General features: G+C 42.1%; 1 protein-coding gene across 1 annotated transcript; it reads right to left on the bottom strand.

Moving 5' to 3' along the window:
- Positions 1 to 230: 230 nt before the first annotated feature.
- Positions 231 to 11,896, bottom strand: coch (coagulation factor C homolog, cochlin (Limulus polyphemus)). The gene is made up of 13 exons (XM_037694793.1): positions 11,869 to 11,896; positions 9,918 to 10,068; positions 8,803 to 8,936; positions 8,269 to 8,340; positions 7,833 to 7,886; positions 7,391 to 7,538; positions 6,145 to 6,248; positions 5,443 to 5,669; positions 3,170 to 3,284; positions 2,719 to 2,862; positions 2,491 to 2,647; positions 519 to 613; positions 231 to 403 (listed from the first exon to the last, which is right to left on the bottom strand). Exons 1-13 carry the CDS (start codon positions 11,894 to 11,896, stop codon positions 231 to 233), a joined length of 1,602 nt encoding a protein of 533 aa, XP_037550721.1.
- Positions 11,897 to 12,837: the final 941 nt, after the last annotated feature.

Below are 12,837 nucleotides of genomic sequence, written 5' to 3'. Positions count from 1 at the left end.
TGCAACAAAAAGGCTAAAAATAAAAAATGTAGCTTAAGATCTTTGGTTTTCTTCCACTTGAGTCATTTAAAAACACAAACGTCCATTATGTTCACGAGCCACAGAATGAGCTGAAGTTGTACTTTTACAAAACGTTCATACAGTTTTATCTTTTTCAAACGAAGTGTATTTTGAGCTGAATATGTTGTAAACAAAAGCTCTAACGTTTAAGAAACTCGCCCGTTTGAGTCTCAGTTGTTCTCGGTGAAGTCTCGGCAGATCCCTCGGACCAGCGGCTGGATGAACTCCGTCAGCCCCGTGAACTCTCTGGTGAAGAAGGTGTGCTCGTCCTTTGGCTCCGATGACATCGTCTTCAGGTCGCCCATGGGCGCCCAGGCCACGCCCACTGAGAAGATGGTGACACCTGGTGATCGGTGGATAACAGAAACAGGTTAAAAATGAGCAGCAGGTTCAAGTGAAGAAAATCCACTGCGGCTTGCACACTCCTTCAGAATAAAAGCATGCGTAGTTTAACACACCTTGTGACTGCGCCGCCATCGCTGGGCTCCGAACGTCGTCGTACGACTGGCCGTCTGTCACCACAATCAAGAAATTGTGACCCAGTTCTCTTTGTCTGCAAACATCAAAAAGTAGATTTTACTCTAGGATACATTTAAAAATCAATTATTTGACTTTGTCAGGACTGTGCTGATGTCGTACAAAATATAAACCTTGAACCTGAAGACAAAGCTCTGAACACTCAGGTGCAGATATGTAAAAAAAATGAACGTGCTCTCTTATTCTGTAAACTGTGACACACAGGAAGTGGCACCAAAAATATAATTACTTATACCCTCTTTGAATCAGACACACGGTGACTTTAGTTGTAGCTACTCAAGAGTACCGTAGTCCCTCGCTAATTTGCAGTTCGACCTTTGCGGACTCACTCTTTTGTGGTTTTTCAAAGTAAAATTGTACACGTAAGGAAAAAAAGTGCACAACACACGATTGTCAACTTTAATATTACTCACGTGACTGGGATGGTACGGGATACTGTACAGTAAAGTTAACGAAAAATAAAATACTTCGGACAGGTGGCACCATTTTGTAGTTTTCTCTCAATAAGCTCATAACGACTACATTTCCCAGAAGCCTCGTTGCCCTCTGCTGGAATACTAGAGGGAAAGTTTTGATCTGATCTGTAAAAGTTTGGTCCTTATTCATACAGTGACTTCGGCGTCCAGCGGATGCAGAGAGCCGCACGGAACCCACGGGAACCGGACCAGAACCAGACCCATTGGTGAATCTGAGAGCTGCTAGCCGGCCCACGAGGACCTCAGAGCGGGGAGGTGCTGCTGTAGGTCTGGCCTCTCTCTGGAGCCCACTGCCACCACCTCGAGCCAGAGAGACGACCAGAACCGGCAGTTTATTTTTAAAATCCTTTTGTTTGTTTTTAAGGTTTTAAACAGCTTTGCTCCACTATATTTAACAGAGCTTCTCCACCACTACACTCCCACTGGGTCACTCAGGCCGCTGACCAGCTGCTTCTGGTCATTCCCAAGTGCAAGCAGAAGCTTCTCTGTTAGCGCCCCTGAGTTATAGAACGCTCTGCCTTTGCACATTCGACCCTTCACTGTCCATGCTTAAAACGGTCTGAAAACTTATTTCCACTCATCGGCCTTCTACCCAACTGAGACTTGATTTTACTTAATTTTTATTAGTATTGATTTTATCTATTTAACTTGTCGTTTTATTGTGTTTTAAATTGAGCTTTTAATTCATTGTGTGCTTTGTCACTTTATTTTTATGCTTTCTTTTATATTATTTATTACTGATGTTCAGCACTTTGTTTCAGCTGTGGCTGCTGTTAAAGCAATTTATAAATAAAGTTGATGATGATGATGATGATGATGAGGGTAGGTCCGCTGAAACGGAACCGAGCGGAACCGAGCCGCTGCTGTTATGCAGAGCTGGAGAGTAAAATTTAGCAGCTACATATACGGATGTTAAAATTACGTAGGTTTAAGAGTTTAGAACATTGCAAGAATGTGGAAAGGGTTTATAAAGCCTTAAATGTATATATAAATACTAAAATAAATATAACATCCCTACTTCGTGGATTTTCACTGATTGCGGGGGTCCAGAACGTAACCCCCGCAATAAACGAGGGACTAATGTAGTGGTTTCTGGACAGAAGCTGCAGCTTCAGACAGCAAGTAAAAGCAAATACAAGACAAATTCAAAATAAGAGTCCTCAGCTCTTCGTTCAGTGGGTCCAGTAGTAATTAGCTGTGACAGCTAGGCTAACAGCTAACTAAATGAGCGCCATTTTGTAAATTCAGTTAAAAACCCTGTCGCACCTGTTTAAAAGAGCGCAACGTTAGCTGAAGTTAAACCTCCTCACGTTTGCACATCGTTTGTTTAGTCTTTGGTTTTTCTCTGATTAACTCATAACTGTTGATGTCTTCAAAGATGACTGAACTTCCCCTTTACACGTGGATGCTGTGTCACCTGAACAGGTTCTGGGTGGCGTAGCTGATGGCTGACCCGGTGGCCGTCCCTCCACTCATGTAGGAGATCCTCCTCAGGGCGCCGACGGCGTCCTCTTTGCTGGAGTGATCGAACAGGCCGAACTCCAGCCGCTGCTCGTAGGTGAACTGGACCGCACCTGCAGCGCCGACACACATCAGTCAGTTAGCGGGTCAGAACCTGAGACGGTGCGCTCGTTGTGAAGCTGACCGATGTGAGCGCCCACGTCCGAGATGTCGAAGCTCTGAGCGATTCCCGCCAGGAAGTCCAGAACCAGCTGGAAGTTCTGCCAACCGACGCTGGAGGAACCGTCGATGAGGAAGCCGATGTTCACGGAGTTGTAGCAGGTTTTACCTAAAACAAAATAAAAACATTTAAAATTACTTTTATTTACACTAAACGTGCAGGTTGACCTAATAAATCAAACAAAACATGTTTAGTTTTTGCAGAGTTAGTTCCTTGATAATAATTGAATGAATATTTCGTCTTCAGGCCGGGGAGCGACCGGTCTGTAGATCATAAACGTATCACAACTAAGAACAGGAAACACATCGTTAAAACTTTGAAGAAAAACAATTAAATCAGCTCCAGAGACGGTACCACCATCTACAGATGATGCATAAAGTGAAACAGTGTGTGTGTGTGTGTGTGTGTGTCTTACTGCAGAGCAGGGCGTCCAGTGAGCACAGTCTCTGTGTGAGGGGTCGGACATGTTTGGTGGTGGTGAACCAGCTGGGGATTGAATAATTGAAGAAGCCGTTATCTTTGCACACGGCCTGCAGGACGACAGGAAGACGTTCTGTTCACGTGTCAAACTCAAGGCCCGCGGGCCAAATCTGGCCCATGTTAACATCTTATATGGCCCACAAGATTATAATTTCAAACGAAAATTGTTTATTTTTTCTCATTTTGCTTAAAAATATATAATTTAATGCTGATTTCTCATTGATGCAAGAAAAAAGGTTAGATTTTTCAGTAATATTTGATCTTGGTGTGGAGAAGCAACAAAAAACATAAAATTGGTGTCACATTTCTGCCAAGTCATGCTCTGTTTTCCTCCATCATGCTCTGATCTCAAGCCACGCCCCTCTGCACCTCCACACGATCAGGCTCATTCTGTCCACCTGTTCCAAGCACTCTTTAAGCCTCGTGCTCACAGCCACACTCTGCCAGATTATCGAATCCCTTGCGGTTATTGATGTCCAGTGTTCATGTCACAGCTCTTTTGGTTTGCCTGATCTTGACCCCACGCCAGTCTTTTTGGATTATTGAATTGCCTGCTCCTTGCCTGTTATTGTCTCACTCCTCCCATAATGGCTCTGATCTACTCTTCTGGATAAGTTACTACATCTCTTGGATTACCCTTTTGGAATCAATATTGGACCTCTGCATCCTCGGTACCAACTCTCTGCTCTGCTCCTGGATATTGCCTCTGGATCTCCCCAAACTATCTCTCTGCAACAATCCTGCTTGCTACGGTGAAATCAACCTGTCCAACTCTTTCAGGTAGATCTCATCTGAATAAGAAGGTTAGTGGATGCTCTTCTGTTAAGTCTGGCCTCAAAACCCTTCAGTTCACTAACCTCTCATATCTCTGCAGATTGGGCTCGCTCCAGGACTTCTACCTCCACCAGCAGTATTTATTTAATAAAGTCTTTAAACCATTCCTGTTGCCAGGTGTCTCACTCGAATCCAAATACACAAATCCTAACAATGGGACTAATTTAACCCCCGTTTATGAAAGTGGAGCCAAGTAAAGACGTCAGGTTAATGTATCGACTGAAATAAGCCCATGACCTGGAAAAAGTTTTTAGTTTTGGCCCCATTATGCAACTGAGTTTGACACTGATCTTTTGTCTGACCGAAGCAAGATATCACCTTTTTTTAAAGGAATATTATGACTTTTTAAAAATTTCCAGTCAGCGGTAGCTCCTTTAAACACAGCAGTCATTACGCTGCGTTCAGGGTTGGGTCAGAGAAAACAGAAAAATAAAATGCACCTCCTGCCAAAACTGTAAAGAGAATGTAGAGTCCTGAATGAATTCCCTAAAACAAACAAAAAGGAAAGCTAAACCAAAGAGGTAAAGTTAAAGCACAGCAAAAAGCTAAAACAAAAAAGGGCAGAGCAGTTGTTAAAAGCTAAAATTAGCTTAACACTATCGAAAGTGGCAAAATGCTAGCCAAATGCTAATTGAAGCAAATTATTAGTAATTGGCCTTAGCGTTAGTATTACTAGCATTAGTGGTAAAAAAAAATTGGCAGTAGCAAAATTACCAAATTTGGATTAGTGGAACTGACATTAGAATTTTTATTAGTAATATTAGCTTTAGCATTATTAACAGGAGTTTTGACTGTACAGATATTACATTAGTGGTAAAAGACGTCAGTATTATCAGAGGCTTCATTAGTGGTTGAAGTGTTTTGTAATATTACATTTTCTGTTGGCAGTATTAAAAGCAGAAGTGGGCTGAAGTAGATTTAAACAAATATTTATCAAGGGTTTGAAGACAGTATTTGTAAATTAAAGTATAATTACTAAACGTCACAGCTGCCATCTCCTAAAATATTTAATATTTTTTCCCCATTCATTTTCATTCAACCTTTATTTAATATGAATACATTTTTAATGAGTATATTATTCATTATTATTCAAATGAATACATTAGAACAAAGTATGCAGAACAAGTTAAATGCCAAAATATGTACGGGAAGAAAGTGTCACAATTAAATCAGTCTCGAGTTTCAGAAATCGACGTTTAGGAGACATGAAACTAATCGATAAGATTTCTAAACGAATGAGCTGAGGAATAAAACAAACCTAAACGCTAATATAAAATTTAATAAACTCCAGAATTACGAGTCTTTATCTGTTTGAATAAACCGGAGCCTCACCGGTGGATTGTACCTTTTCAAATTAAATAAAGTAAATCAAACCTTTTTCAGGAAGTCCTTGTCCCGCACCATGCCCAGCTCGTCGGCTGCTGGTTTGGCCACAGACACCATGAACACGTTGATGCCGGACTCTCGGGCCAAGAGGGCCGCCGGCTCCACGTCGTCCGACGGCCAGCCGTCAATCAGCACCACCATCACCCGAGGGTGACCCCGCCTCGCCCCGCGGCTCTGGGTGAAGAAGTTCTCCGCCGTGTGCAGGATGGCTTTACCTGGACATGTTAATATTTAGCCAACATAATTATTAAAACGAACATTTTATATTTGACTGTAAACTGTTAAACATCTGGGAACTCCTGATATGAAAAGCAGGCAATGATGTAATTACCAGTGTTAGCAAAATATCTCATGGACCACAGGACCAATTGTTATGAAACTCAAAGTAATCAATTACCTGCTGGACTTAGCCTGATTCAAGATGGCCGCCACAGGCAGTTGACCTCAGTCAACATGAAACCAGCAATAATTCAGTCGTTTCTACAGATGTTGAAGTAAATCTTGGAGTGGAAGTAGCTGAGAGTGATGCTCAACAAATACTCTGAGCTCTAACTGAAGTCAAAGTGTTCTTTTTATTTTATATTTGGTCCAAGCTTCAATAATTAGTTTTTATTTTTTTATACAATGACAATATGTAATGTGTCGTTTCTTTTGCAGATCTGTGTGTGTGTGTGTGTGTGTGTGTGTTACCTATATTGGTGTCTCCTCCCAGGTAAGCCAGCTCCTGGATGGCAAACACCAGCTCTTTAGGTTGTGTGTAGTTGGTCAACAGGAACTCTGTCCTGGGAGAGTCACTGCACTCACAAGTATACATACAAAACTTGGTTATGTGTATAAATACTAATACACAAAAACTTTAGTACTTTAATTAAAGAGAAATTAAACTCTTAAAAGATCTCTGACTAGTTGGAAACACAGACCTTCTTTGATCGACTTTAGCTATTAAAACGGGGCTGAAAAACTACTGTAGGCTGAACTTTAAAAAATAAATGTTGCTGTGAATGTCGCCATGTTTTTAATGCTGCAGTGCATTGTGGGTAGAAGACGTAGACAGGTTGTTCCAGTGCGAGCTTCATCCAGCTTTGAATATTAATTTTAGACATTGTCTGACGTTTAGGAGGAGGTAGCAATGATGAAGAGAGAGGTGATGCTGCAGAGAGCTCCGCGGTCATGAAGCTGCTCACCACAAACACCAGGATCCAAACATTGTCTGATAGATTAGAACCGTTAAACATTATTTGATAAAGATTTAAAGACACTTTGTTTTCACTTTACACTTCCATCCATCAAGCATCTGCAGCTTGTCGTTATTTGGGTCTGGAGCCGAAGTAAATCGAGGTTCGTGGGAGGCGCTCAGCTTTAGCCCGTTAGCTTTAGAGTTAGCTCCAGAGCTAAAACACTAAAAGCCACAAGTTGATCATGTTTGACCCATAAACTACATATAACACAAGGACTGGTACAAAATATAACGTAACTTTTTCCTTGTGTTTTAGTTTCCACTAGAATATTACTTCATCACCCAGAATGCATTGCACCAGTAAAATGATGGAGAAGTAGTATAGAAGTAACATACTGAGGCTAAGGTTCACGTAGTCAGAGATGCCTTTAAAACAGATCTTGTGCGATCTGTTGGAACTCAGAACGAGTTGGGGTCGACTCGCAGCTACCACCACATCAAATGAAGGTTATTTCTGTCTGTGGATGTGTCTCAACCCAACGCAAGAAGGCCAAAGTTAACACAAAAACACGGCAGCCAAATCCCCAAATCTATCCCAAAAATCCAAAAGTTACTTTCAGGAGCAAATGTAACTTCATGCCAGTGGTATTTTACACAAAAACATCAGTTGGTTGGTAATCAAAGCGTCTTTTGGCGATAACCAACCTACTGCTGTCAGCTTTGATCTGAGATTTATTAATCAGTAAAACTATGACTGACCTGGCCTGAATCAGACCCACATGGGGTCCTGTTGGTCCGACTCTCAACATGGTGGCCAGTTTGGCAACAAATCTCTTCTGCAGGTTGAACCTGCGCTGCCCGATGTTGTTGCTGCTGTCGATGACCAGGGCGATGTCCGTCTGACAGTCTGCTCACACACAAAAAATCATTAAATAAATATAAGTCTTTTTTATTAAGTCCACTTTCTTTTGATGTATCGGTACACTTCATAATTTATCTGGTCATAAACTACTGGGGAATAAAACCTCTGATGACAATACTTTTTTGTTTTAGTAATTTTTCTGTTTCCTTGTCCTCATGAGAACTGAAAACTGACTTCACAAGAAAGTAAAAACATGTTTTACTAAGGTGGTTGCTGCAAACATTAAAACATTTAGTTTGTTAAAATAAAATAAAAAAGAACATATGATTGCAGTCATACCTTTATTCCCACCTGACGTGGACTTCACAAACGGCTTCTTTGCTGCTTTCTTTCCTGCAACACAACAAAGTTTGAACTTTTAGGATTTTTTTATTTTAATGCATTAAAAAAATCCACTGCTGCACTCAGACTGAAGGTTTACTTCTGGTTCCTATAGTATACTATATATATAGATATACATATAGATGAGAAGTGTCAGTTAACAGGCTCCTTGATTTTGTTGTTTCTTTTTCCTTGAAATGGAAAACACCAGGCCAGTTCGCTGTAGCCAATCAGAAGGCAGCTTATAGACAGAGTTGTCTGGATCATTCAAAAACACAAAACTAAAAGATCTACCTGTCTCCTCATGGGCCTAGACCTTGAAGAGGAACCTTTATGGCGAGAATCATTACTGTTAGTTTGCTTTAATCTTGTTGTGAGCCGAATGTTCAGTTACCTGGTCGTACGACTGCAGGGAGCGCTGTGGAGCTGGTCAAACGGGTCAGCTCCAGAGGAGCGTCAACACTTCCTGCTAACACAAGAAGAGGACGGTCAGGATGATGGACATCCATCCATGGTTAGGTCAAAGAGGCACCAGCTCCAGGGATGAAACCCAGACTTCCTTTTTCGGCTTCTCCTGAGGAATCCCAAGATTTTCCAGCTCCGAGAGGATTGAGAACTTCTCCCGAGTTCTGGTTTTGCCCTGAGGTCTCCTCTCAGAGCCCTTGGAAGGCGTCCTAATCAGAAGTCTGGATCACCTCAGTGAGGAGGAGCAGGTCTGATGCAGAGCACTAAAAATGAAGTTTTATGCTGTTTATATAAAAAAATGAGATTATCTTTAACCTCCTAAGACCCAAACTCTTGCATGTGTGGATGCCAGGTCCTAGGAGGTTAAAGGTCAGTGAACACTGACTCAACAGGTGTGTGTACCTGCTGTTTTAGTGTCTTTGAAGACATGAAACCAAACAACAAACAAAATGTCTCCACTTACTGGACAAGCTGAAGGAGGAGGTCCAACGAGGAAGAGCCTGTGAGTGGACGCCATTAGCATACGAGCTAACATAGTTGTGTCGGCCCCGTCGTTTGTGGACTCTCACAGGACCCCCCGACGAACTCAAGATGCCCCTGAACGACCAAAAACAACAAACCTTAAAGTCTGAACTGAAATTTAAAAGCTGGAGACAAAAGTTCTGATCAAAACTTTGAAGGAGAATAAAACCTCGTGGAAGTGGGTTAAAAACAAACTAAGCGCAAAACTGGACTAAAATGAAGCAAACCCAAATAACGATGACAGGAACCTGATGTTGCAAGAGAAAGACAAGATTTTAACAATTCCAGAAGGAGGTGGAGACTGCTGAGGTGTGAAACTAAAGCTAAAAAGTCCAGGTGAACCCGTGGAGCGTTCTTCAGCTGTGGGTTTGTCCTGCTGGAAGGTGGACCTCCACCTCAGTCTCGCATCTCTGGTGCTCATCGAGTATTTCTTTGTATTTTGCTCCATATTTCCTTTTGTCAGTTTCCCAGTTCCTGCTGATGGAAATCATCCCCACAGCATGATGCTGCCACCACCGTGCTTCCCTGTAGGGATGATGCTCTCTGCGTTGGGTTTGAACTGGACATGTTGTCCTTCAAGTGAATTTTTAGTCTCATTTGACCACAGCGCCGTCTTGCACATGTTTGCAGTCTCCAATACGTCTTTTGATCAATTACAAACAATCTGCCTGAAATATTATTGCTGTTCACCGTAGATCGCAAAACAAAGAGTTAGAGAATAACTGACTCAAAACTAAAGAACCCAAAGCAAGATCAACATGAAAACAGAGCTGAAGCCCACGACAGCAGCAGAGCGAGCGGGGGTGTTCACTGTTCCCTGCTGGGCCCTGGAGGCCAGACAGCTGAAGGAGGTCAACAACAGCTGAGAGCTTAATCCTGAATTCCTGCATGTTCCTTAATCTTGTTGATGTTTGGTGGAGTTCAGCAGAGAGCGCGACTCGAGCTGCTCACAGTTATGTCACATGTGAGAAGTCTTGACTCTTCATTAACGCTCCACCTGACCAGCTCAGGCAACACGATGCACGAGTTCAGCAGACGAAAGAAAGGAAGTCATACTTGTGCAGAGCGGCTCCACAGATGGAGGAGACGGCAGCGTAGACTCCCGTCCCGAACACAGACAGCTTCAACTCTGAGCAGGCTGGAGGACATAAAACCAGGACTTCATCCTGCTTCAGGTCTGCTCCACGGGTCTCGCAGCTCACTGGGTCTGCACATGCAAACACATCCAGAGAGTTCAGACAGCGTTTGAAGTAAAAAACATTTTATTGTATAAGTTTAAAACGAGGCCTAAACAAAAAGCTTTAACATAAAGAAGGACGGTCGTCCTCCAGTTGTAGAATCGGGGTTTGGAACCCGAGTCCCTGCAGTGTGCCCAAGTGTCCTTAAGCAAGAAGATGAACTAATATTCTGATCAAATGAGTCAGAATAAAATAAGTGATGGATGTAGAGACGCTACAACGTGACGCAGCAAGAAAGTCGCAGGTTTGATCCCATCCGGGATGTTCCTGCGTGGAGACGTGCGTGTGCGCGTCGAGGGGTGGACTTTGCGTCACTTCAAGTATCTGGGCTTTTCCTGAGTGATGGTAGGATGGAGCAGGAGATGTGTGTCTCGTCCTCAGTAATGAGGGTGTTGCTTTGGTTGGTTGTGGTGAACAAAGAGTCAAAAGGCAAAGCTCTGGTTTTAATGGTCTGGCTGCGTTCCAACCGTCAGCTGTGGTCATGAGGTTTGGATCAGGACTAAGAACCAGATCCTGGATCCAAGCAGCTGAAATGAGCTTCCTTCATGTGTGTGTGTGTTGGGGGGGAGGCTCAGCCTTAGAGAGGGAGTGAGGAGCTCCAGCATTATGGGGGAAGCTCAGAGTAGAGCTGCTGCTCCTCTGCATCAACAGGAGTCAGCTGATCAGGATACCTTCCTACAGGGGAGAGACCCCAGAACTCTCTGGAGGTCTTATTCATCCTCTCTGGTCTGGGAACACCTCAAGGTCCCCCAGGTGGAGCTGGACAGTGTCTCTGCAGGGACTGTGTTCCTCTATGTTGCTTTTGTGACCTGACCATGGATGAATGGAAGAAGATGGAAGGATGGGTTTTTTCTCTTGGTACTAAAATTTTATTCCCACAGTCCAAAAATGTGCACGTTAGATTCACTGGTGACACGAGCACGAATGGTCGTCTCATTGTGGCCCACCATAACTATGAACAGGAGCAGTTTAGAAAAGCTACAAGTGACACTAATAATAATAATAAAAAAAACCACATTTAAGATTTTAAAATAAGAAGCAGCAGCAAAAAAAAAAAGAGAGCGAACCAATAAAATATAAAGTTATGACAAATTAAAACTAAATCCAAAGTAGAGCTCTGACATTAAAACGAACGGCAAAGCCAAAATAAACCCAACAAAACCAGACACGGAAACTAAAAACCACAACACGGGGACAGACTGACAAGATTAATGACCCGGCTGAAATAAGTGGGACGACTGTTACATAATACCTGAGGAGTCGGAAATTAATTAAAGCACGGGCAAAAATATATTTATATATGAACTGATAGAACAAAAAGAGGAGGTCAGTTTATATTTCAGACATTTCTAAACTTCTAGATCGACATGAAAAAGAAACATTTGATAGATTTGATTACTTCAAAATAAAAGCTTTTACTGAAGCCATTCGAGCTTCTTTTGAACGATTCGCTTCTTTTTCAGAGGAGCAGCGCTGTCAGGTGAACGTACTGGAACGTCTTCACCGAGATAATTAAAACTGTGATTTGCCCAGCGAGACTGAAGATAATAAAGAAATAAATTTAAATGTTAATACAAACATCTCCTGTAATGAAAGTTTGGCTCAGATGCTGTGAAGTTTTGAAATCAGGCGAGCTAAGGTTTTAAAAATCCATGAATGAATTTAGCTTTTGTGTAAAAATGTAGTTTTATCAGCCAGATTACTGCCGAGCTGGAAGAGTTACAGTTACTACATTGACACAAATTAAACTTTCTAAATGTAAAACTCACCACTGGATCCTGCGCTGAATGGAGACATGACTAAAAAAAGGCCTGAAGAAAAAAGAAACAATTTTAAAAACTACTAAATACAATGAACCAACTAGCAACGTAACAAAACTACAGAGAAACCAAAAGATTAATGCATCAGTGAGTACCTGTAAAAGGCAGGAGAGCAGATATTTGAGACATTTCAGCTCCTAAAACAAACAGATATCACTGTGAATGAAAATCTTAATTAATTATTTGTGTGTTTAGTTTTCAGACGGCACAGAAACAGATTACAGTAATCCAGTGGGTCTCAAACGGTTCATAACGAGTGCCACTGATATGAAAAACATGCGTAATGTGTTGAAGAGGTCCAAACACATTGAGAATCTAATGTCGACGAGGACACAGACCAATCTACTCGACTGCCTAAGTCTAACATAAAGACCAAACCATGGTCTTTAACCCTTCAACAAATCCATCGGGCTGAGGAACTCCTTCGTAGCCAAAACACCCAACGAACCTGAGGCCACGACTAAAGATCTGCCCTCTGACCTTCAACAATTGACTCAGAGGTGTCCATGCACCATCATGTGTCAAACTGTTTCAGTCTTGGACCTGATTCTGAAGGAATGTGGAGATGTAGAAACATATGGAGCCCTGGTTGAAGAGTTTGGTTAAAGCTACGACGGCTCCATCCACTGGTGGGAACCATCGCAGCACACACGCAGAGTTCTCGGCTTTTCCTCGACCACACAACAATCAATAGAGTACAACGTGAAATAACGTGAAATGAATGTCTTCAACTAAACTGACAAGTGAATCAGCTTAAATTAAATTAGTATTTCTTAAATCAATGCATATCGCCCTCCACCTTGCATCATCGGTTTTAAAGTTCCTGTGATATGCATACTCCACAAATTCAATGTGCAAGAAAACACCTGGATATTTCACAAATTTGTCATAATGCACGTGATTTGACTTGTTTTGTCA

The sequence above is a fragment of the Nematolebias whitei genome, chromosome 21 (genome assembly GCF_014905685.2).
Source record: "Nematolebias whitei isolate Nwh7 chromosome 21, NemWhi1, whole genome shotgun sequence".
Taxonomy (NCBI): Eukaryota; Metazoa; Chordata; class Actinopteri; order Cyprinodontiformes; family Rivulidae; genus Nematolebias; species Nematolebias whitei.
Note: the sequence above shows the minus strand (reverse complement) of the source record. Positions and strands in the feature narration are given on the sequence as shown.